Raw genomic sequence first — 27,185 nt, 5'->3', positions numbered from 1 at the left:
GTAGCTGGAGCAACTGCAACTTATCTCGTGATATTAGTAGGCCCTATAGCTTTCTCTAATTAATACACTGGCAGATCTATGTTATTAAAAATATTCCATATTTATTTTATAATGAATATTTGAGGTTATTTCTTTTTATGACATGTAAGTATAAAGTATATCTACATTAATTTTCAAACATAATAATCTACTTAATAAATGAAATCAAGTATTATTTTATTTACAGATAAAAATTATCTCTGAATTCGTTACCAAAATATAGCAGACTTTTTTTATAGAGATAAAAGATGAGATAGTATATATATATATCCTCCTCATGATCACAATTTCTACAATACGCACACACACCTTTCTACAGGAATAAACGTACTGGTTAAAAGCTTGATTCAGAATCACCCCTCTGCTATTCTCCTTAGTTTGTTGGGCTCATAATTCTTGTACAAAAGGAGCTTTAATAACCTTTCCAAGATGTAACATTAAAGAGGTAAAAAATTGGGAGATACCTAAACATCTGAAGATCGTAAATATTCATAGAAACTTTAGAACTTAGAAGTTAAATGCTATTTCATTATGCAATTTAAAGATGTACTTAATGTAGGTAGTTTATATTTAAGAAATTGCGTGACTTGTAATTAATGTAATTACAAGATGCACCAATGCATTATTATAATAAGTTGTACGAAAATGTATGGTAATTAATTTACGAATAAATGAAATTTAGTTAATTATTAGATTCGTGTTTATGATTGTAATTATTGAAAATTGCTCTTAAAATCATCTTTTCTTCTAAAAGAAATTATTTGTCTAAGGGGGGGGGGGCTTTGAAAGATTTGTTCTATAATTATAGAACGAATCTTAATCTACTTAAGTAATAAACAATATTAATTAAAGTGTGACGCGTCCAGTAAAACAAAAATCAACCGTTATCATCAATCGATTATAACTTGATGCACAGGACTTAAAGCAAATTTGGAAGTTCCTTCTTAGTTGCTCCAGGAGCCATCACAAAGAAAGTTTCTTATCAGTTCACGTCAACGATGAGCTAATAAGCAACAACGTTAGAGAATGTGAAATTTTGTTTTTCTCCCCATATCAACGATGCAAGTATCCGATAATCTGACCTTGCTGCTCAATAGCAAACAAATTATTTAACGGTTTTCTTAATATCCCGCGAGGCACTAAATGACAGTTTTTTATTTCTACGTGAAATGTAAAAGTTAGAATCTGTTTTGAAGTCTAACATCTAATTAATCGATTGTGTAAATTACAAATCTTTTTTTAAATGAATTTTAAAATCAGATTGTTCTGTTTCGGATCTTTCATCCTAAATAAAGGATGCGACTTCTGATTGGCACAATTATATTGATGCCTATCTGTAATCTACTATCTAATCATAAGAACGTTTATTAGAAGCTGCTACCGGTATTTACAGTTCTTAAAAAGTAATTGTAACCAGGATTCTACTATTTCTTTTTTACAATATACTTTTAAGATGAATTGAGACTACAAATAAAACTTAGGTCGTTAATTGAAGTCAAAAACATGTCACAACTATTGACGTCTAACGTTACTCTAATATTTAACTATAAGAATGGTTATTAGAAGCTGCTGACGACATTCATTTAAAATTAAATTATATTTTTTGCAATTTTTTGTCATTGGATGGTCCAAGTTTTGTAAATAGTGTAAATAGTTAGTTTTTTAAGTAATTGATATAAGTATAATAATATTACTTTCGAAATGCCTACTCGATAGGCATTTCAATAAGAGCATAGAGCATACCTTCAAGTATAATCAATTTCCAATTCATTGAATCATTTAGCAGAGATAAAAATACGTCGAACAAACAAATACAGTTTTAAGTAGATAGTTCCACCCACTACCTGTTCTGGACCGGAGAATTTCTTTCTATCCGTTTTCTCGGCCAATCGATAGATGTTTGCCAGAATATTCGGCACTCTATTTAGAATTGTTCAAAGTTTCATATCATTTGGTTTCTCAAAGGAAGAAAGTTCTTTTGAGGATTTACACAGATGTTTATTGATTTACAAACAAGGATCATGTAATTTTAACATTGTATCCTAGATTGATTTTTCATATTTACATAAATTGCTCGTATGTTGGTCATTACTTTTATATTTTTCATTCATTTTAAATAACATTTCATATTTAGAGTGTCATCTAAAGGAGGTTACCTAAAAATGTATAAAGATTTTTTTACGACTTACTGCGCTCGTGTTAATGTCACGAGTATTTTAAAACAATTAATTGAAAATTTGTTTTCTATTTCCAACTTCGAGTTGGAACATAAAGCTTAAACGCATAAAATACCAACTTGACAAAAAAAAAAAATGTCGTAACTATTACCTATTTAAGAAATATTTAAAAGATTCTTTAAAAAAAAATCTGTGAACAAGAAATTTCTACCTAATTTTTGACTCTAATTTTATGTTTAACCCATTTAATGCGGATGATCAGAAAATATATAGTTTTATTCATTTTATTGAACATGTTCTCAGCAAGTGTATTTAAAATCAATATCATATTCCATGAATGACGGATTGCTCACTTCATGAACTTCTTCTGCCTCCTTATAATATTATTCTACCATTTCTCTAATGAGAGAACAGACGGTATTAGACCTGATCGTAAATTATATGAAAATGAGAGACACTTTAATTTGTCACAGTCAAATTGTATTTGCAGAATTGGAAAAAGCTTACGAATGCCCATTATCGATAATAAAAGGAGATTTTTTTCTAGAGAAAAAAAACCTTCATATAAGGGGAATATCATTGGAAAATAAAGAGAAATACAAAAATAGACAGATGATCGTTTAAATTTAAAATTACAAAATGAAATAATTAAATTATAAAGACATATTTTTTTAAAACTTTAGTGATTATGTCCCTTAAGAAATTATCGATTGATAGGTATAGGTTCCATAATCGTTATCTACATTTTAATTATATCTAATTTGTCGTCATATTATTATTGTCCAAAGAATTAAAGGATTCTAAAAGCTTATAATACTTTTCGTAATGTTCTACAATATTTAAGTTTTGTTAATTATATTTATCGGTGAAGAATTCAATGGAGGACCAACACGAGGCAAAAAATTTGATTCTGCATGAAGATTTTTGACTTCAGTGATTTTAAACGATTAGGGCTGAAGTTGCGGATTTCTGTAGCATTGAGCCCGGATTATATTTTCTTAAATCCACAAAGCCCAGATGTGCCAACGGTGGGATTCAACTATAGATCCTCCGTAACGTATCTCTTGGGATTTAAATTTTCACACGTAGACTTATTTGAAATTTTTCTATATCGAAATGATTGTTTGAATTCAGGAATTAGCATTTAATGAAGAAATTTCAATTCTCAAAAATCAAAGTATTAGGAATTCGCTATTTTTGAAATTCGTATCAAATAATTGTAAAATGTAATAATAAGTTTTAATACTTGGCCGGAGTACAGACAATAGACCACCCGCTAGAATAATCACTAATGGAAGAATCCTTTTAACAATAGGTCCTGCGTCAATAAGGGTTAGCCTTTCGGATTTAGTTACCTAGACTGGAAGAAAACAACTTTTTAGAAAGACACTTTTCTGTTCACAGAGAATTACATGAGATGTTTTTATTTAGTTAACTTTCTATTGAGTGGAATTTAGATTTTCTATTATTTTCTTTTTTGTAACTGTATTACTCAAAAGAAACTTTTGTTTGTCATTTAAGGTTTAAATCTATTCATGTACTTGTGTCAACTACTTTCAAAAGGCCAATCAAGGGATTCATTTCATCTTTAGGGAATGATTCTTTAATATTATGATAAGTGGGGTCGAGAATAAATAAACTGAAAATTAACAGTAGGGTCATGATGCTTAAAAGAAGAATTACTTCCGACAAGGCAACTGGTGCGTCCAATTTCCTTATTAAATTTAGGCATATCGCGAAAATCATTTAAAAATCTTCTATATAAAAGTAATTAAAATTAATTAACTCCTAAGTTTAATAATAATAATACCCCAAAAAAAAGTAATACTACAAATGAAGGTACATTTTTTACATTTTATTTCACTTATAGTATTTAATGAAAAATATATTTATTCCTCATTCTTTATATACTTGTTTGGTTAAAGTATTTTTATTTGGAATCATTGATCCGAAGTTGGCTGAAATCCAGATTCTAACATGATGTATTTCATTTCCCAAGCGGGATTCTGACCTGGTCTATTTTTCAAAAATTTTATTCACACATGTTTCAGTTGCTTTCCCTTTGCTTTTTATATATATTTACTTGACAGGAACTTATCTTGCAAATAATTTCAAAAAAGAAGGCTTTCAGGGAGAAGAATACATCTTGTAAATCATTGCTTTTAGGTCAGATTTTTTTTTATGAAAACAATCGTAGTTTCTTAGGTATTTTAGTCATTTTTGGTTCCAATGTCTTGGGATTATTTTTAAATGTTGGGATTTAATTTAAGTGAGGATTTAACACTTTTCTCTTCTCTGAATTAAGGAAATGCTGTTTGCCTCTAGAGGTTATAGGAGGAAATACTTTTCCCTGCCGTTTTTGTTTTGGCACCTTATTTTCTCCGCGTTCTTGACAAAGTCTTCTTAACTTCTTCCTGAGCTGTTCTAAAAAGTTTGTAAAGTTCCTGATCTTCCTAAGAGAGTATTTTTTTTAAGTCTAAGTTTATAGGAAGCAAATGGGGTCTTTCTTAAATCGACGATTAAAATTGTCAACTATGTTTTCTTTATAGTCTTCAATTTGTTTATGCAGAATATGTAATTGGACTCTTACTACATGAGTTTGTTTTCTAACTAAGTGATTGATATTAGCTTGATCCTCATCATCGTAGTTCATCATCTCTGTAACTGGACCTATGATTTTTCCTAGGATAATCCAAGCAATGACGTTCGTCTTCGAATCCTGTATGCTTGTGGAAGTCGTCATTTTCAAGCTCTTTCTTTAATTCCATAGCAGTTTCCCATTGGCCATTCCAGTCGTAGTTATTAATATGTGAACCAATAATTTGCAAATATCCAGTCATATCATTCCTATGTCGAAAATCTCCGTAGGACGATACAATGTTCCAAATCTGTTCTTCTCTTCGCTTTCTATCTCTATAAATGTGCCATCTACAAACCATATTTTACTCTTAAATAAATGTCTTAGGTTATCTTCAGTCGCAAATACAAGAATTCTTTCTTCTACGTTGTCGTCGTCAATCGAATCGTATAACAAAAAAATTTATCCCGCCAGAAGAATGTTTAAACCGATCAGGAATCTCATTTAAATCCTGAATTCTAGTAGGATTGGTTTTAATGAGTTCAGCCATTATTGTAAATATTTGATTTATTAATTAGTACTAATTGATTTTGCTTCCAAAATAACAAACGTTATGACAGGAACTATTTTAACCGCTTTTCAATTGTTCATTGAACACATCCACTCCGCAGAAAAAAAATACTTGCACAAATATCTATTAATTTGGGAAAATCTGATTTTGGGGAAAAAAGTATTTTGGGAAAAATGTCCTTTGGAAACCACTATTGTTTGGGAAACTTGATTTTGGGAAAAATATCCTCTGGGAAATCGTATTTTGGGAAAAATGTACTACAATCCATTAGGAAGCTAGTATCGGTAAAACCAGTGTTTTTTAAAAGTATAAGTGACAGTAGAAGAATGTAAATCAAAATAGATTAAATTCTTACCTTTTTTTTAACAAAATTGTATTTTTTTTGTTAAATAAATTGTAGTTTCTGAATAGGGTACCCTCGGCTTTTGAAACTTTAAACATTTTGTTGTTTTTATTTACATATTTACTGTTCTCAAATTTTATTTAATAAAAAAAATTGAAACGCATTAATATATTACCCGTTTGTTAAATTAACTTTTCTTTTTCTACAGCTTCAGAAAGAAAATATTCTTCTCTATTCTCTTTTTTCTTGTTTATGTTTATGTTACACTTGATTTTCATTCTCTCTCACTCACCCTCCTTGAGAATTCGTTTAGTAGTATAGCATGCGCACAAAATTCTCTCAGCTATATCCGCGCGGGAACTAACAGTGATTCAGTTTACTCGTAACTTCCTTTCGTAAAGTTTCAACCGGTTATAATCGCGTGTCAATTAGAATTCTTTTTTTTCTTTCACTTACTTTCAAAATTCTACTATTATTAAATAATAAAAAAATTTTTTTTCACATCAGAAAATGGGAAGAATTATCATTTCTAAATATAATTTAAATTATTTAGAGGCATTTCATTCAAAAAGTGTTAAATTTATAGGAACAAAATATAAAGTGTAATTAAAATGAACTCAACATTCGTCTGCAGAATAGATTTTTTTGGGAAATAAAAAAAAACCATCAGTAAGTACTTTTTACATGATGTAATGAACAGAATATATATTTTTTTAAACTATTTTTTTTTATTAAATACTTTTAAAAGAAAACACAGTTTTTCTTTTATTAATATGTTGATATATGTTGTAATTTATCTATTTATTTGTTATTTAATAATACATTGAAACAATTAGAAAAAAATGCATCGAAGTAAAAAATAGAAAAAAATATTATCAATCGTTTATAATTTTCAAGAATAATGAAAATGGTTTAATAAAAATTTCTTATAAGTAATAGTTAATTGATCTAAATTGTACGCACACCCTGTGAGTTATATGTATATGTATATAAGGAGTGACAGTTTGAAGATTAGGTTAATTTTAACTCTGTTGTTGCTTTCGATTTAATTAAACTGATTCCCTTACTTTGCGAGAGACATGAGAAGTTACAGGAGTGTAATTAATTTACTGAGTTTACACCACGCTGATGGTATAGACTTGAATCAATTTCTATTATGACTATATAAGAATCAATGAAAATTCCTCGATTCCATCCCGTGCAGAAATCGCCACTTTTGTTCCCGATTACCGCCCTGGCCCCGGTCGGGTTTTCATGATCTGGCCCCGACTTCGTGGCCCCGACCAGGACCAGGCCGGGTTTGCCCAAGGATCTACAAACAGCGCACAATGGGATTTTTTTTACAATTTACTGTTCAAAACTGTCTACAGCCTACAATTCTTAACCGGTTTCAGTATTCTTTATTTTAAATTAAAGGCAAATAAATTCTTAAGACATCCCTTAAGGTCAATTTTTTAGTTCTTAATTGTTTATAATTTTTATTTTCAATCAAAGTTAACAAATTAATACAATTTTTCAAAAAAGGAGGCTTATTTTCTTATTCCGTTGCTGCATATGATCTGAATCAGTTCAAATTAATACAATATGACCACCACACAATTAATAAAACAGAAAGTAATTTATATCAATTGTTATAAACAGTATTAATTAACAAATAGTTAACTTTGATTTCTTTCCACTAAAAAATGTTTTTTTCACCTTTTCTTTTTAATTTAAGTTCATTTAAAGAATATTTGTCCTTTTTGATTATAAAATAACTTATTTAAATTGTTATAAACAATATTAATTAACAAATAGTTAACATTGATTCCTATTCCACTAAAAATTTTTTTTCACATTTTCTTTTTAATTTAAGTCTATTTAAAGAATATTTGTCCTTTTTGATTAAAAAATAACTTATTTAAATTGTTATAAACAATATATTAAATAATAAATAGTTATGTAACTTACGTTCCTGTCCACCAAAAAAATTTTTTTCACATCTACTTTTTAATTTAAGTTCATTTTAAAAATATGTGTCCTTTTTGTTTAAAAAATAACTTATTTAAATGGTTACAAATAATATTAATTAACAAATAGTTAATTTTTGTTCCTTTCCACCAAAAATTTTTTTTTCACGTTTACTTTTTTATTTGGATAATGTTAAAAGACAACGGATATATAATATTAAATATTTAAATAAGTTATATTATAAGAAAAAAGACATATTAATATTTTTTATTGGAGAGGAATCAAAGTTAACTATTTGTTAATTAATGTTGTTTATGACAATTGAAATATATTACTTTATAGGTTTTTAATTGTCTGCTGGTAATATTGGATTAATTTGAACTGATTTAGAGCATGTGCAGTAACGGAATAAGAAAATAAACGTCCGTTTTTAAAAAATTGTGTTAATTTGTTAACTTTGATTGAAATTTGAAAATAAAAATTATAAACAATTAAAAACTCAAAAATTGGCCTCGAGGGATGTCTTAGGAATTTATTCTCCTTTAATTTAAAACAATAGGACAAACGCACCAATTATTTTTCACACTTAAATTGAAATTCCATGTTTAAGGCAAAAAAATAAATTATTATTAATTAATAATTTTTAGTATTATTGTGAATTATTAATAATAAAAATTTTTTTATTATTTTAAAAAATAGTTAAATTATAAATAATAGAGAATAAATAATTAAATTAATAATTTTTACCATATTATTATGATAAACATATTAATTTATATATATATATATAACATACATTTTTAATAATTTTTCTATAAATAAATATGATACAGTCAATTTATTATGATAATACTGTATATAACGGTCCCATGATTCAAAAGGAAGTTTAAGCGAGGTCGCTTCCAAGCTTGCGTGGCTTTGCGGTATGTGTATTTGACTTGCGTCCTCGAGGTCTAGGGTTCGATCCCCCGTGCGTGCGATATTTTTCCGTCTTAGTTTTAAGTGTTTTGTGTATAATTCTTAATAATGTTACATAAAGTATAGGTTTAAATAATTATTAACAATAATAATAATAAATTAGGCATTAATTTAAATAAGATAGTCTGTCTAAATTAATGAAAGAAAATAAGAAAAATATTTTTTTTAAAAACTTAGTTCAATAAAAGCAATTCTAATAATTATTTACATTTTTAATGACATTCATAAAAGTTTATTTACTACAAAAATAATAATAATTATTAATATTGAAGTAAATACTCCCCATGCTTTAATAATCAAATAACGAGCTTTAATATAATAAAATGCAGTCAGTATTGGATTTCTACCTGGGTAGCGAAAAGATCGGGGGAAATCCCATGGCCCCGACCGGGTCCCGACAGGGCGGACAGATCGGGCAAAGTGCCATGGCCCCGGTCGGTTTTAGTGTTTCAACCAGACCGGGGCCAGGTCGGGTTGCCAGATCGGGGCCCGGTTTGTCCCGATCTGGCCCCGATCTGGCCCCGGTCAAAATTTCTGCACGGGATAAGATATATTATTATCACACATCACGATATAATTAATAACTGAGTCCAAATTAATTATTTCTTTAATGAATTTTCCCAAAAAAATATCTCTTTTTTTGATATTTTAATTCTCTTATCAGCCTTTCAATTTTTGTAAATTAGATTATAAAATAAATACAGTAATAAATAATTAAATAATAATAATACCTAAACGAGAAGAATGCTTTCATTTAAAATTTAATAAAACAAGATTTTGCTTTGATGAAATAATGCCTGAAAGTTTTTTTGTAACAAAGTTAAAAAAAAAAGTTATTTCTCAATGTAATAAGTTTAATATCGGAAAATCTCAACTTTCTTTTTTATGTGTAAATTCGTCTTTAACTCCCTAAGCTTTTATTATATTTTTACCTCCTCCCTTTTTTGTTATTCATTGAAGATAAAAATCAAGACATTTCCAACTTGATAAATAATGATAAATTTCATAAATCTTTTTTTACAATCTCTATAATTATTTAATTAAAATCTAAGTGGAGATTAGTTAATGAAACTAATTATTTAATTAGTAGATTAAAAAGTATTCATGAATATAAAAAAATAATTGGAGTTTTGATTTTTTGGATTCGATAAAATTTTGAAATATGATAAATTAAAGATGATCTATTAATAAAAAAGTAAGTCAAGCATGTGCAATTGGAGACTTATTTACATGCATGAAAGCGCACTTTGAAATATTTAGTGCCCCTTAAGTAACCAGTCACTTGGGACTCTACAAAAGTTACTTGGAATTGTCAAAGTTTCTCAATTTCAAGAATTCTCAAAGTCATTTGAAACTTTATTAAAATCAATTATTCTATCTTTGAGTTTTGTAGAGAAAAATATTCCTAATTATTAGAAATTAGAAAGAAAGGTGATTTTTGTTTGTCTATTAAGATTTACATATAAATTTTATTCTTACATTTATTTGGTTTTTGAATTGTTTTTCTATTTTTTCTTTTTTTTTTGCCTTTTTATCAACAGTGCAAAACTATGAAGTCTTTGCATTTATTTTCCAAGAAATTAATTCATTTTGTCATTTAATTTACTTTCGTAGTGTCTTATTTGCATTTTGTTTGTATTCTACAGTGTTTTCTCTTTAATTCCTTTTCTTTAAATTAAATTCCATTTTCTTTTATTGTCAACATTATTTTTTCCTTAGAGAGCTTTCCACTTTGAGAAACTTTTATTCACCTCACCAATTTTTCTTCGATATTGTAGTCCAAATTTTTCCTTCATAAGTTTGTACTGACTTTTATTTTGCAAAACTAAAATATTTGTATAAATCAATCACAAACTATTCTAAATTGAATTTTCTCTGTGAAACTCCTTTTCAAGCTAAATTTTGAATTCAATTATAATTAGTAAAAGTAATTTAATTCGAAATCAATCATTGAAATATCCATGTATATATATACGTGTCTAAATTTCACAAAATCAATTTCATTTTTATGAATATATATTTGTGAATAGTGCAAATTTAAATCAAATGTGTTTCATAATCGATTTTGGAAAATATTTTCCGTTTCTTACAAAAAGAACAAAACTATTCTTTTCATTGTCTTTTTTTTCAGTAGCAACAATTTTATTATAGATATTTCAGAGCAGAATTTTTTTTTTCACCTTAAAACCAAAAATAAATAAAAGAAGAGAAATGGGATATAATTTTTCATTTCTTTTGTAGAAAGAAAAATACTATCATTAAATTAGAAAAAGATGCTCTAGGAGGAAGCATATATATACCGAAATACTTAATGAAAATTATATAAACACAAGTGCAATTTTTTTTCCCCCTCGTAAAGTATTTCTCACGATTTAACGATAAATGAAATTCCCAAGTGACTGCGGAGGAAATGGATGAAGAATTTTCACGAATGAATGCTGATATCAAATGTTAGTAAATGATCGCGTAGAAATGTGTGAGGGAATATATATCCTCTATAAACAGACATTTATTGTATGTAGGGTGGTTTGAAAGTTTCTAACTACTTACGTCGAGGATCGTGATATGAGTTCATAATTACTAGAGTAACTTGTAATTTAAATATCTCTTTTAATAGGATTATACCCTAGTGAATTGTGCGACGGAAAATATATATACAATATATGACGGCTTTTGAAAAAAGAAAATCAAGGCTGGATATTAACTTAATGGTAATGAGATAATAATGTTTTTAAAAATTGAACATCACAGATTTAAGGGGAACTTAAATCTTAAAAATCCCACTGAATCTTATAAATTAAATCTTAAAAAGATTTAATAACCTACTTTCATTTAACAGATGGAAATTTTTATAAATTCACTAATCGGGAAAGAAATTTAATAAATTATTCCTCAACGGTTATTTTGAAATTATTATATTAAAAAAGAAAAAAGAATGATAATAATTGACAAATGTAAAAATTATGTTTCTCGAAATATTTCCTATTACTTCATCCTCCCCTTAGAATCTGGAGAATGAAACTCAAATGATGTCATTACTTCCGATTCTCGGTAAGCTGATGCCATTATAGTGCGTTTGACGTTATCATATCATCGACGATCAATTTAGCATTTGAGTCCTCATAGCAAAGGAGGTGGGAAAATAATATGGAAATGATTATAATGATACTGGCGAAACGATTTTATTACCTTAAACTATGCGTTTACTGTACTTCTATGACCTATTTTTTAAATTCCCATTTTTTAATATATAAATAGCTATAAATAACTATTATAAAATATTTATATTTTTGAAAAAAAATATTTGTTACCTATCATTTTTATTTATTTGTTTTTAAAAAATTATATCTTTATTATTTAGAAACATATAGAAAAATATAAATTATAAATATTTATAAAAAAAAAATTTAAATATCGTAATATTTTTGATTTTTTTTTTTTTGAAGGTTGTACTTATAATATTTGAAGAGAAAAAATCGTATGATGCATTTCTCAACTCCATATCTTGAGTTTTCAGAATATTTATAAGAGAGTAAAATATTTTTTCCAAGGGAAAAAAAAATTGTTAAGGGTTCTTGATGAAAAGGGCCAACAATATATTCTCGCACCTAGTATTTTTTTTATCAATTTCTTGAATCTTGAATAGAAATCAAGGTACAAAGGTAGTGTGTATGTTTTTTTTTCATTTGAATTCAAATATAAATATTGCATGTTTCTTTGAATTAATATTATTTTTCTCTCCCTATTAAATTTTATATTGGATTATTCTTTTGACACGATTTACAAATATTTTTGAGATTTCAATTTTCACGCAGGACATAAATCCTAGAGGACAAAGAGTAATATGTTCCATTCAATTTTTTTTTTAAATTACACCATTGTTTATGTTTTTTTTTCTTCTTCTAGAGGTTTGAAGTTTTGACTGAGAATGATAAGTTTCCGGAGCTTATGAACAGGGAAAACTAAATGAGATTAGAGGATTTGAAAAAGTTTCCTTTTTTTTTTATCTAATATGGGTATTATTTATTATTATTCTTGGTATCTTTTCAAGGGAAGATAAATTTTATTCTATAAATTTGAATCAGAAAAATGCGAATATTATGAGTTAGTACTGCCTTGTAATATTCGCAAAAATTCACGTTTAATATTGGGAAAATATTCTTAGTGTATATTGTGCTATTTATTTACATAGAAATATTTTGAAATTGAGTACAAATATTTCCTACGCTACAAGTTTCTTTGATGAGTAAAATGTATTTGAATATTCGCAATCTATTATTTCTAGTTTCAGAACATTGATAAAGCAGAAAAAACATATCGTAAGCTAGCATTACGTAATTTAATTTTTTTCCGACGTTCAATTCGCGATGAAGTTTATTTCAACGTCGAATTTATTTTCCCTTTGAGGTTTAATTCAATTTGGAGGTTAGGGCAGTCAGCGGAGTAGCCACTTGACTTTTATAAATATATTTAAACCTAAACATGGTCTAACATACAATTATTCGATTGTGTAAATTACAAATTCTTTTTTTTAACTTCAGAATTTTTATTTTACAAAACAATACAGCAAAAATTAAGAATCATATGAAAAAAAATATTAATTTTTACTGTTTTGCTTTCTTTCAGCCTGAGCGGAAAGTTGAAAAAGAACCCTAAGCCATGGATGACAGAGGAGGCACATGGCTGAACAGCTCATCGAACAATGATGACAAGAGTTATAACGATACCTTCAAGATAGAGGAAATGAATGAAATCTTGCAAGAATTTTACGATAATCTCACAAATCAGACAAATTATTTATTAATTACTGTCTATGTGCCAGTTATCGTTCTGGCTATTGCAGCAAATATCCTCGTCATCGTCGTTGTATTCAAATATCATTACATGCGAAGGTATTTATGCAATTTTACCACATATATTACTTTTTAATTCCAGAAAAATTTATTTTAAACAAAATTAATAATTTTGCATTTTCTCCTTTATTCCACTTTTACAAATACCACATTTATTCATTCGATTTCCAATTAAGGGAATTTTTTGTTTTTTTCAAATAACAGTCTGTTTGTAAATGAACGTTCTTTTCCAATAGCGAAAGATTTCAAAAAATAATAAAATTGAGATAAAAAAAATATGTAAATTTGCATATGTGACAACCAATATTCATGCAAATATATTCAATAGATTTACTCATAAAAGAGAAATGGAGTACAAAATAATTTTAAAATACTTTCTTAGTAAATAAAATTAAAATTTCGTTTTGAAATTAAGTTGCAAATAGTATAAAAATTATTCGAAATTAGAAAAAGTAGACTTAAAGTTTCTTTCTGTTAATTTATTTTCATTTGTACAGTATATATGTGTGTGTTTGAAAACGTTAAAAAAAATGCGGGGAAAAGTTTCTTTTTTATTGACTACGCATCAAATGTTTCCCCTCTGTATATATTGGACCACGTTCCACTATTAAGGAATCAAGGAGGAAAGATAATTTAAAAAGAGAAAAAAGAACGATAAAAGTAATTTCTTTCGGAAAATTTTTTAAAAACTTTATATTAAGAAGAATTTTATTACGAAAAGTTATTAAACAGCCGTCTCAGGTATCACGTACCCAGGGAAAACTTCTCAACCAATTAGATTTAAATATTTAATTTTTAAACTAATTACTATAATTATATTATATTTAACTCATATATAATATTAAAATTATTAAGATCTCCAATTCGATAATTTAATTCTTGTTGTTTCTTTGTTCTAATGTCAGAAATCAGAAATAATATTAACGTCTGACAATTCTGTAACATCTAATTATTCGATTGTGTAAATTACAAATACTTTTTTCTAATAATTCTTCTGCCCCGATGTTCAAATGTCAGAAATATATTTACCTCTGACAATAGTGTAACATTTAATTATTCGATTGTGTAAATTACAAATACTTTTTTTTTAAACTTGAGAATTAGATTGTTCCAACTTGGATCATCCATCTTGAATAAAGGCTGACTGCTGACTGTCACAAATATTATTGACTTTTAACAATTAGAGTACGATCACATCACACTTCGAGAGAGAGTGAATATAAAAGTGCAAGATTCGTCACTACTCGAAAAGTCTAGTGTCAGATTTGTCACCAGACAGCCACGAACTGTTTGTTGCGCTGTTTCTCCGTTCGAACAGAAGCGCTAGTAGTCCAAGTGCACACCGACTAAAGAGAATGAAAAAATTGTGACAATTTTAGTGCAACTTTTCTCTGCGAAATGAAAGACAAAAAAGGTGTTTTAAGGTGTATTTCTGAGCTATCAACATTTATCACAATAATTTTTTCTGAGTTACTCGTCCACTTGTAAACAGAAAACAATTCATTTTAAATATAATTAAACGATTCTGCAAAAATAAGCAGTTTGGTTGTAAATTATCAAATTTTATGTGTAAAAATGAAAATTATCAGTAACATCAACGTAAAGAATGATTTTCAACTGAATAATTTTCTGTCATATATATATACAGAAATATAACCGTTCAATATGTCGGAACTATAAATCATGACGTGCTAGTTTCTTCGCTTGAATCTGCTTTAATTAATCCATACCATTGTTTGCGAGAATTGTTACCAACCTATATCCATTTCTAACTCAACTATCCATTTAATTACAATTTCATTCACATATGTGACGTTTTAGTCCGTTAGAACTATAAACGTGTGCATTAAACACTTAAATGACGATTTAAAAATTTCCGAAATTTTTTTCTCTTTTACATTATTTAAAATACATTTTTCCCCATTCATTCTTAGAAAGTAAATTTAAAAAATTATTTTTCTTTTTATTATTAAGGATTAATTCTAATTTTTATTATGGTAGTAAATACACTTAGAATCTCGAGTATATTTTCAATGACTTCAATCTCAAGTTGCTTGTTTTAAATCTTTTATTTAATCAAATACTGACCTTCACCAGTAGACATTAAAGATCTTCAATCTTCTTGTTTATTCATTTTTTTTTACTTTCCCGAAAAGTAAATAATCAATCTTTAGACTATAAATTTTTTATTATATTTATCCTATTATGTTCTCAATTATTATTGACAAATTTCTGCCTTGGAAATAAATAATGTCCAGAAAGTATATTTAACTATTTGTTAGTATAAAATTTATTCCTCATCTTCTATATAATAGTATTTTAATTTAAAATTAAATGTCCCTATAGTTTTCAAAATTAAATGTACGAAAACATATATGTCAAACAGTCAAAGAATTTGTGTTATTCTATTTTTTATATTAATAACGAAAAACCTAGCATACCCAAGTAACTCACTTAAAATTCCTTTAGGGTAGCGATCACTTTGAATTGGATATATTGAAAATTGTGTCATAAAAAACTTCCCCTTCTCTCCACCATCAGTATTTTTTATTACCATAAATTAACATTAGAATTTTTTTTTTAAAAAGGCTCTCAAATATTTTATTTTCAATTGCGAGATATTTTTGTTCTTTCATAAATAAATTTTCAATAGAACATTAATTAGTTTGATAAATTTCAATTTGTATCAATATTTTAATTTTCCAATAAAAAATTTCTTTCATTATCAGTTGTTATTTGACTCAATGGAAAATTAAAAATAAAAAAAAAATTGTATACAGAAAAACTGACATTTTTTCGATTAAGAGCACGTGCATCTGGACGAAGTGCTACTTTAATTCAAAGTGAATTTCTAGTCTGACAGGTTTTGATATGATAAAACAGACAAATTGCCAATTCGAAGAGGACTCTCCATTTGAATAAATCTATTCTTTTTTTTCTTTAATATAAATTATATATTTTTATTCCGAAAAAAAATTCTCTTTGAATCAAGGAATTTAGAAAAAGTGACAAATCATAATTATGCAAATAAAGCATACGAGAAAATAAAAATAAAATCATAGGACATTACCCGGAAAATAATTATTAAATAGAAATTCTAAATTTAAACTATACGAATTGTATTTAATATTATAGAAAAAGATAAAAAGACATTTCTTTTTGATAGTAAAAAAAAGAATTGAGATAAATCTTGACCCACTTATTTCGCCCTCTTTTTGTCCCTCAGTTTTTCGAGGGCGATACTTCCTAAACATCGACAAATGATATACAAAAACAGAAAACTTTTTTAAATTAAAAAAAAAACCTGTAATAAAAAGGTTTTTGAATGCTGTACAAAAAAAAATTCTCCATATATCAGTATAATAAATGTTTTTCTCTATTTTTGATACAAAATAAATTAGTTTGTTTCTCTTGAACTGGTTTATTTTTATTCTTTTTTCTTAATTCTACTAAATTAAAAAATCGCTTTTTGATTTTTTTTAAATGACTTTTATATTTAATAAATGACAAAATTTAGGTTTCAAATCTAAATATTAAACTATATTGATTAACGGAAAGATGTTTGATATACATATGTGAACGTGGAACGTGTTCTTAGTTGAATTATTTGGATTATAAAGGTGTTAATATAGATTAACACTTCATATATGAATTTTAGTACCATAATCACAAAAAATTCGTTAGTGATAGAAAAGTCTTTTTAATTAAAACTTTTTTTTAAATTTTGCAATAATTTTAAAAGTAATTTATAGTTAAATCAAAAATTCAAAACTAAATGATAACGAAAAAATGTAAGATTAAAAACAAATTATAATATTTGTATGACTTTGGAAATATTCATAAAGCTATACATGGTCTCTAACATATAATTATTCGATTGTGAAAATTACAAATTCTTTTTTTTCGAAATAGGTTGATAAAATAAAATTTCAAGAGATGGAAATTTTTTTAAAAAGAAAACTTTTTATTCCATAAGGAGATTAAATGAACAAGGAAGAGAATTTTAACATAAACCAACAAATGTTGTTCGTTTATTTTTTATTGGATGACTATTCAAAAATCGAAGAGTCACTATTTTCCAAAGTGAATTAAATTTCTATCTTTCTTCGACGCTCACTCTTCTAGAAACACGTTGACATCTTTTGAAGGTCAGAAGCACATTTTACAAGGAGAAGTTGTTCATCCCCTTAAAATTTAGTGCTATTTTATCCGTACGACATTTCACAGTAAATTAAATTTATCGTTTTATTAAAGTTACATTAAGACCTATTCCAGTGAATTAATTTAAATAAATGTTATTTCAACGTATAGGAAAAAATATTGACATGTGTATTTTTTTTCAACTTTATGTCAATAAAAAGATTTGAGAATTTACTATTAAAAATTGCTAAATGTAGATAATAATAAAATTATAATTAAACTATAATTTATTTATTAAAAGTGCAAGAAAAATCAGTAACGTATTGAATTCTCCAGACTTATTTTTTGCCCAGGAAAATTTTTTACCCATCCATTATTTTCAACAGCTAAGAAAACCACTTCATTTTTCATCTAAGCATCCATTAAATCTTCATTAACTTTAGCTGCGACCCCATTATTTCAAATGCACTTTTTTTTATAATTTTTCATTTCACAATTGGATCTCCATTTCTTAATGATATTCGAATTGTTGGGTAAAAAGTTTCGGTATGTATATACATATTTTTGATAATTTTCACTTCTTATTTTAATAACGTAAATAAAATTGCATCAAATATAAATGAAAATTAAATTTATTTCGAGAAAGATTTATATTATACTCGTTTGATATTAGTAACCGTACTTCTTTTTTTGATATATGTCAATTGCAGAACATGATTTTCCTCATTTCTATTCGCGAAGTCTATATATCTTACTTCAAAAGAAATGTTCAAAGAAACTTTCTATGAATTTAAACCTTATAATGCTGCAAAAGTCAAGTTAGAAAAAAAAAATGGGAAAACTATATTAGTTTCTATAGGAAATAATAAAACAGGATATCAAACAAGTTTTTGTGATAAATTTATAAAATTATATAAAAGTTGATGATGAGGAAGAAAAGGACAATAATACTACTTTTGGGATATTTTTTCTAAGCTTTATTTTTTTGGACCAAAAAAAATATTATTTGTAAGGAAGATCATAATTTTGATTATAGTATACAAAATGATGTTATTATCTGCCACACGTCCTTAATTATGATTCATACAAGTTTTTTCCTTTGGAATATAAGGTTAACTAGAGCTAATAGATCAAAGCTCATAAATGGGATTAGAAATGGTTTGTGAGTTCAGAAAGGTCTCAAGTTTCATTAATGACCAAAATAAAATGAGAAATAAATCAAAAATGAAAAATTATAACAGAATTATGAAAAATACGTTATTTTTTTTTTAATAAATAATAAATTATTTATAGTATAACTAAAAACTGCGAATTCTTTTCTGTTTCAGTGTAACGAATTACTTTGTAGTGAATTTGTCGATTGCTGATCTCTTGGTAACATTGATCTGCATGCCGATGGCTGTGAGTCAAGCAGTTTCTATTTTATGGGTCTATGGAGAAATAATGTGCAAACTCTTCTTCTATCTCCAAGGTAAGATTTTATCGTTTATGCCCCGTCATATTATAAATGAATTTTCTGCTCGATTATTTTTTCAGAAATTATTCAATTTTTGGTCAAAAAAAAAAGGTTTAGAATCAAGAATTCTAAATTTAGAAAAGAATTCATTATACCTAATTTCGACATTGAAATAAAATTTTACATGTAAGTTTGAGGAGATAATTTTTAGAAAAGAGGAAAAAGAATATACTTTTTCCACCTACGGATTTTCACGCACACTCAAATGTATCTGATTTCAATCCCGAGGACAGCATAAACATTTGTATTCATTTTTTCCTCATTTCTGAACATATTTTTCCTTTTATTTCGCCTACAAATGTAGTAATATCAAATATAACAGCTCTAATGAAAACATATCCATTTATTATATTCTCGTTTTTTTTGTGTAATATTAAAATTATAAATAAAAAATATAATTGTATTCAATGTTTTCTAATTTAGAAAAATATAATAACAACCTGAGGCTAAAATTGTAAGCTTGTTTTGGATTTTTTTTTTTATCAGACATTCAGTATCATTTGCGGTTGTTGTGTAAAAGGGGAGCGTTCGTAGCTGAGTATAGGACAAGTTAAGGGAAGGGAAGTGATAAGGGATCATGTGTCATGCATAAAACATAAAGCACAATTCCCATTGGTATCTTAAATAAAGTAACCTGTGACCTCTCGATGCAGCTTCCGTGTTAATTTAGTTTCATGAACTTTATTTCTAAGTACAATTATACAAAGCTCAAGGATGTGTATATATATCGTTTGCTAGGATTTATTTGCATTTCAAATATTTATCTATAACTTATTTGTTAAAAACAGAATTTTTTTAAAAATCATTATCTATTGCCTAAAAGTACTGGAGGTTTAATTAAAAACATTTTTTCGATTGTGTAAATTACAAATCTTTTTTAAATAAACTTGATAAGATTGTTTCATCCTGCTTCTTTCTTTCCTGAATGAAGGATGGTTGCTGACTGTCACAAATATATTGACGCCTAACGAAGATATTATATTTTTGGCAACACTTGTCGTCGTGACGAGGCTTTTCACTATAAAGGACTCCCCAAACAGCAAGAATGGAATCATAGAATTTAAAGTGTGATTTAGTAAATCACGTTGTTTATAATTTACTTTTTTGTAAGAGTATTGTTATTTTCCCTCTGAATGTATATGTCCAGAAGAGGCACTCGATGTTTAGATATAGTTAAAATGAGATTTCCTATTTACGTCAACTCACTTGAAAATCTCAAGAGATGAGAGAACAAGTAAAGTAATTCGAAATACCGAAGAGGACAATGATCCATCTTGACAGTGTTAACCGGAAGAAGATGAACCTTCACTGAATCACTGAATGTATAGACGTGCAATTCAGCTCGACAAGAGGATCTACTACTGATCCGTAATGACACAGTGTATCATGGTTCCCTTGATTTAGTAAATAATTTAACGATTAACTACTGCTGGAAGCTGACTAATTAGGATTCCTCTCAAATGAGAGTCATTCCGAATTTGGATCACCTGAATTGATCAGTCTTCTTGTCAGAAGATCCTGAGTGCAGTCAGTTTATTGATAGCTGAGGTTCAATGCTTCGGGACAATTAATCCACAGTGCATACCATTTTATCTTTACATCAAACTATCAGTTTGATATACGAGGATAGTACCGTAAAGATTTCTGTTTTTACTGCCCAAATAACTACTCATTTTATCCATAAGCAAAAAACCACAATGGATTCTCAAAAAATTCCAGAGAAGATAAGAAAAGAAATATATTTCCCAAGTCTGCAAATAGTACCCTAAAAACCTTTAGATGCCAACAATTTAGAAGTATACGTCTGTTGCCATACGTGTTAAATAATAAAAATTCTAGAGGGATATAAAACGGTTATAACTCAGTCATAAATGTAAAACGATTTTGATCTTTTACGTGAACTTTGTTTACACTTTATACTCTAGATATTTGCATAAAAATCATTTGAGAAAACACTAACAGTTTATATTTTAAAAATTGATTGTAAACGTTTATCTTCGTATTATCTATATAAATATTTAACATAAGTCAATTTTTAAAATTAGCATTTCTTTTTTTTTCCTCTCATCAATGACTTATGAATATTCGTCGATTCTTCATGAAATTATTATTTCTTCGACAGATTTTCAACTTGCTGTGTTTAAAATATTTTATTGGAACTTTTTAAATACAGATATGGAATAATCGATTTTGACGAATTAAGTTCAAGATATAGTCTTTAAATAAGGATGTATTTTTTACTTTTTATATCAAAATATAACTTGTAGTCTATAAAGTGGGTATTTTTCTAAATTGAAATTAATGGTAATTATTTATAAAAGTTATGATCTGGTTCAACGTATAAAATTGTAAAATAGATTGAAACTAGATTTTTCTTTTAAAGTTTCTTTCAATTCTTTTGTTTATTGGTAAAGTTCGCCTTTAGCAGATTACTTTTTCTGGTTGTAAAGAAAAATAATAAATGTCTTAAAGTTTCAATCAAAAATAAAATATTTTCTTATTATGTCAGTAAATCATTTTTTAAATATTAGATTTTGAAATAAAGACTCTAAATTCTTTTCTATAGTTTTATCGTTTTAAATTAAGTTATAATTGTAAAATACTTTGGATTAAAGATACGATGACTTTAAGAAATTATGGGCAATTAACGACATGGAATTAATTATTCGATTGTGTAAATTACAAATACTTTTTTCTAATAAATCTTCTGTCGATGTTCTAATGTCAGAAATATATTTACGTCTGACAATAGGGTAACATTTAATTATTCGATTGTGTAAATTACAAATTCCTTTTTTTAATAAATCTTCTGCCGATGTTCAAATCTCAGAAATATATTTACGTCTGACAATAGGGTAACATTTAATTATTCGATTGTGTAAATTACAAATCTTTTTTTATAAATAAACTTGAATTAGATTGTTCCAACACATCGAGAGATTTTAGTGAATATAAAAGTGCAAGATGCGACACTACTCGTAAAGTCTATTGACTGATTTGTCGCCACACGAGTTGACACGAACCGTTATGTTAGTTGCGCTGTTTCTCCGTTCAAGCAGAAGCGCTAGTAGTCCAAGTGCACACCGATCAAAGAGAATGAAAAAATTGTGACAATTTTAGTGCAACTTTTCTTCGCGAAATGGAAGACAAAAAGGTTTTTTAAGGTGTATTTCTGAGCTATTAACATTTATTATTATTAATTTTGTTTAAGTACCCTCTACTTAATAATGATATTACCCCTACCATCAGTAGATAAATTATTCCACATTTCATTAATTTTACACTTAATTCTTATGGCAAATAATTAATAATAATTTTACAATATTTAAATACAATTCTTTCAATAAATAACTTATTATTTAAACTCTTTTATTTATTTAAAAGTTGTTGAAACAAAACAAATTTCTAAAATCAATTAAATTCATTTGAAATTGAATCCGAAAAAAATTCAATTATCAACACTAAATAAAAATTAAACGTGTCTATTTTCAACAATAAAAACAGTGAAGGGTAATTTGAAACTTCAGAATACTGTAGTATAAAAGAAAACCATCAGAGAAATTCTACACTGTTATATGTTTCGTGAGTGGAATCTAGAATTGCTTTTTTATTTAAGGAGAGCATAGTGGGTAAAAAAAATTGCTGTTCATTGTCACAAATACTAATAATTCTATATATACAAACTTATTAATTAGTTCATAAAAATTGCAATTCACTTTCTTTTTGTCACTGAAATTTGTAACAAGTGTGATAACTTTTTTTAAAATGATAAAAAGATTTTTTTTAATGATTGTTAGTCTTATTAAAAAACTAATTTTTCACAAGAGTACCTTATGAGATTTTTATTGAATTATTATTTTTTATTTCTGACTTTTGTAACAATAATGAAAGTTGGTTAGGATTTTTGAAACTGCTATAAATTTTAATTAAAAAAATTAAGTTTTAAAAACCATCAATTTTATGGCATGAGAAAATATGATGCTCATGTGAAAAAAAAGTCAGTGCGTGACGTAACTAGCGACTTGATGTTCAACAGAGAGAATGTCAGAGATGAAAATATCATAGCGAAAAAATAGCTTTAAGCAAAATTAAGTAGTTAATTTTTATAAAATTATTTTTTATCCTACTAAAGTAAAAATTATTTTTGAAAAATGTGTAGTTATAATAATAGTAATTCGTATATGGAGAAATAATTTTCGGTTACGTTAATAATATTCTAAATGCAGGAAAAAAATGTTAATCCTCTAGGTAATAATTTTTCTAGTTTGTGTAGGAAATACTTTTATTTTTCAAGACGATTGACATTTCCGCTTGTTAGCTAACAATGTTGCACTTTAAATTCTTGGATTGTCTTACATTTTCTTTGGAAAGAAAATAGGTATAATAAGCAAGTAACTGATCCTCAAATGGAAATAACAAGGTTAATTAAAAGCGTTTGTTTGACTTTTGTTTCAACCTATTGTTTCTGTCATCTTATACTTTTAACAATTTAATTAAAAAAAAAAAATAGATGAATGGAAAGGAGGGACAGAAACCCTGGTCGAATAGTACAGGTAACTTTTCTAATCCTCGTTCGTTTCAATCATCTGATTGAACGTCAGGAACTTACACTAAAATTTCTAGTAACTCTAGAAAAATTATTATTATTTTTTATAACTATCAAAAATTTAGTGATAGTTAATATAGCTCAGAAGTTCACCTTAAAAACCTTTTTTGATAGTAGGACATTTTAAAAATTTTTTATATTATTTTTAAATAAGAGGAAAATATATTTTCTTTTTCAGGTGTTGCAGTAGCTGCTTCTGTCTTCACTATCACTGCTATGAGCATTGACAGATACTTAGCAATTAGGAGTCCCATTGCCTTTCGAAGGGTATTTAATAAGAAAACAACAATAATAGTCATTGTTCTCTTATGGGTCGTTTCATTAACTATCTTCGCTCCTATTTTAAGGGCTGTAAGTACTTCACTAATCCATTAGACTTATCATTAAAACCCAACGTATTTTTATTTAAAATTTTAAATATCAGATTAGAGTTTTAAATTTTATCAGAAGACATAATGGTTTATCCATTATTCGGACACTACGTAACTTTTCAATTCTTTTTTTGTTTCGTGTAAATACACGTGAGAGAAAGATGATTAACACATTTTTTTGTATCTTGTCGATTTATTCATCATTTTAACATCCTTGTCACGTTTTATAGAACCCAACATCCACATCGTGTCTGTACTGCACGTTTTTCCCTACGCGCCATCACTTTTTTTTTAAATTAGAGAAAAAAAAGTTCTAAAAGTGAGTTAATCCTCTAACATATAGCATACTAATCTAAATTGCTTCCACATACATTACTCTTTTTAAGCTTTATTTTGCTTTACTGCAGATGCAAATTTCCTTTTGGAGGGTATATACTCGACATAAGCTAATTATACGTAATTACATTCTCTAGTTCTAGTATCATTTTTTTAAAAATTAAACTCACTTATCCGACTTTTCTCATTTTGCACTAAAAATAGTTTTCCAAATTTTTAAAATGAGACAATTTTGTAAAACATAAGCAATGTCAGAATAAGAGGTTTTCCTTGGAATGGCATATATTTATCAGATTAGAAATGGTGCGAAAGAAGAAGAAAAGAAAATTGGATGTAATTTTCTACGAACATATCGATACAAAAGTAATACTTGTTTTACAAAATGTCAAGAATACGTGTCAGGTTCAATTTTCATTTCGTATCTATGAAATAGTTCTCTCATTCGACATTTATTGAACTATCGAGATCCCTCCAAAAACACTCTATCTTGATGAAATTTTTTCGATATACTGCACTTTTATTTTATATTTATTATCTCAATTGCAATTTGAAAACATAAATTAAAAAAAAAATGAAGATCGTAAGTTAATCTAAATTTTATCTTTAAAAAAAAAATTAAGGTCCAAAAACCGAAATTTTCAAACAATTATTTTGAAATAAATAAGAAGTTACGAAAGTCGTTAATTGATCTGGAAATTTTTCGATAAACAAAAAACGTATATTTGGTAAAAAAAAATAGGTCATGGTATTGTAAGAATGCGTAGGGCTTCTATCCCTCTTCATTAGATTTTGTTTGAGATAAAGAATTTCGATTTGGAAGAAAACAAGAACTTTTTCTCATCTAACCCAGATAAAATAAATAAGTTTCAGTCAAAGTATTATACCAACATTTGAGACGGATGTTTACTATTTTTCCGGAAGACGTCCGACTTGAAAGTAAGTTGGTGGGGAAAGGAAAAATTTGCTAAAAACGTTAGCGTCAAAATTTCTTTTCCTGATAATATATTTCTTCAATTCTTGACTATGATACATTCCCTTTTTCAATTTTAGATTTTTATTTATAAAATCCTCTACAATTTTAGCGTCAAAATTTTATTTCTTGCTATGTATTTCTTCAAGTCTTGACTATGATACATTCCTTTTTCAATTTTAGATTTTTATTTATGAAATCCTCTACAATTTTAGCGTTAAAATTTTATTTCTTGCTATGTATTTCTTCAAGTCTTGACTATGATACATTCCTTTTTCAATTTTAGATTTTTATTTATGAAATCCTCTACAATTTTAGCGTTAAAATTTTATTTCTTGCTATGTATTTCTTCAAGTCTTGACTATGATACATTCCTTTTTCAATTTTAGATTTTTATTTATGAAATCCTCTACAATTTTAGCGTCAAAATTTTATTTCTTGCCATGTATTTCTTCAAGTCTTGACTATGATACATTCCTTTTTCGATTTTCGATTTTTATTAATATTTAATTCTAAAATTCACTACGAACGTATAGCGTCAGAATTTTATTTCATATATATTTCTTCAAATCTTGACTATGATACATTCCTTTTTCTATTTTCGATTTTGGATCCCTTAGTATGTATATATATATATACATTTTTAATAATCCCCTTTAACAAGAATATCAAAATTTGTTTAGTGATTCAGTATGTACGATGTGACGTACCACCAGAAATAATAAAACGACCATGTTTTCACAATTTTTGTTTTTGATTAAATATACTGATTGTAGCTTTGTGACAAAATATTTATTATTTCATTCAATGGAAATTAATATTGAAATAGTTTAAACAGAAAATGAATAAACATTGCATGTAAAAATATCAAATATTTGTTTCGGAAAATATACAAAATAATAAATTTTATTTCGAATTCATATATATTTATATTAAATAGAAGGAAAAATAAGATAATTATTTTTGAAACGTAATTATAAATATAAAAAAAAATTCTATTAAAGGTGACACTACAAAATCCAATTACTGATTTGGATAATATTACTCTCGTTGGACAATGGATGAACGATAATGACTTTCAACGAGTGAAACCACAGCAATATTATGTATGTTCAGAAGACTTTAAACCAGTGGGAATTCACGCCCATATTTTCGGTGCTGTTTGCTTTGTGCTTGTTTACGCAATACCGGGTAAGTCGAAATGAAAATTGATTAAATAATAATTAAACTATTAATTATCTTGATTATAATATTAGGTTTCATTGTCATCATCTCCTATTCGATGATGGGCCGAACCCTTTGTGCCAGAAAGCCACCCTTCGATTGCGACAGTATCGAGGGAAGTGCCAGCTCTCAACAAGTTAGTTTAATATTTACTTAAAACCATGAAAAAAGAGGGGGATTCCGCAAGTATAACATATTGCTCTATTTTTCATTTCTGGATAATAAATTACAGTATAGGTTCATTAGATCGAAATTGTTCCATTCTTATTAATTAAAAGGGTTATATAGATTTTTAATTTGTAACATTAATTATATTAATTAAATTATCTTTATATTTTTTAATAGTGACTATTAATTACAAATCTAACACCTGAAACACAAATTATTGTTCAAAAGCTAACCAAAATATATGCTTTAAGAATTCACTGGGCATAACAAATTACACTTTAAATAAATCACAAAAAAATGAAAACAAAATATTATTAAATGCACTGCGTATCACAACTTGCACCTGAAATAAATTTTAATTTTTA

General features: G+C 26.9%; 1 protein-coding gene across 3 annotated transcripts in view; it reads left to right on the top strand.

Moving 5' to 3' along the window:
• The first annotated feature begins 6,078 nt into the window (after positions 1-6,078).
• The window catches only part of LOC122506457 (orexin receptor type 2-like), a 31,666-nt gene continuing 10,559 nt past the window's right edge, over positions 6,079-27,185 (top strand). The window contains exons 1-6 of one of the 3 annotated variants that reach the window (XM_043618649.1): positions 6,079-6,377; positions 13,263-13,528; positions 18,958-19,100; positions 23,930-24,102; positions 26,433-26,619; positions 26,685-26,788. In XM_043618649.1, coding sequence (XP_043474584.1) covers positions 13,296-13,528; positions 18,958-19,100; positions 23,930-24,102; positions 26,433-26,619; positions 26,685-26,788 — 840 coding nt within the window. In that variant the 5' untranslated portion in view covers positions 6,079-6,377; positions 13,263-13,295. Of the gene's footprint in view, positions 6,378-13,039; positions 13,062-13,262; positions 13,529-18,957; positions 19,101-23,929; positions 24,103-26,432; positions 26,620-26,684; positions 26,789-27,185 lie in introns of those variants that run through there. The other 2 variants (XM_043618652.1, XM_043618650.1) reach the window with 2 other exon arrangements.

The sequence above is a fragment of the Leptopilina heterotoma genome, unplaced genomic scaffold (genome assembly GCF_015476425.1).
Source record: "Leptopilina heterotoma isolate Lh14 unplaced genomic scaffold, ASM1547642v1 Lhet_42, whole genome shotgun sequence".
In the NCBI taxonomy this organism is placed as follows: domain Eukaryota; kingdom Metazoa; phylum Arthropoda; class Insecta; order Hymenoptera; family Figitidae; genus Leptopilina; species Leptopilina heterotoma.
Note: the sequence above shows the minus strand (reverse complement) of the source record. Positions and strands in the feature narration are given on the sequence as shown.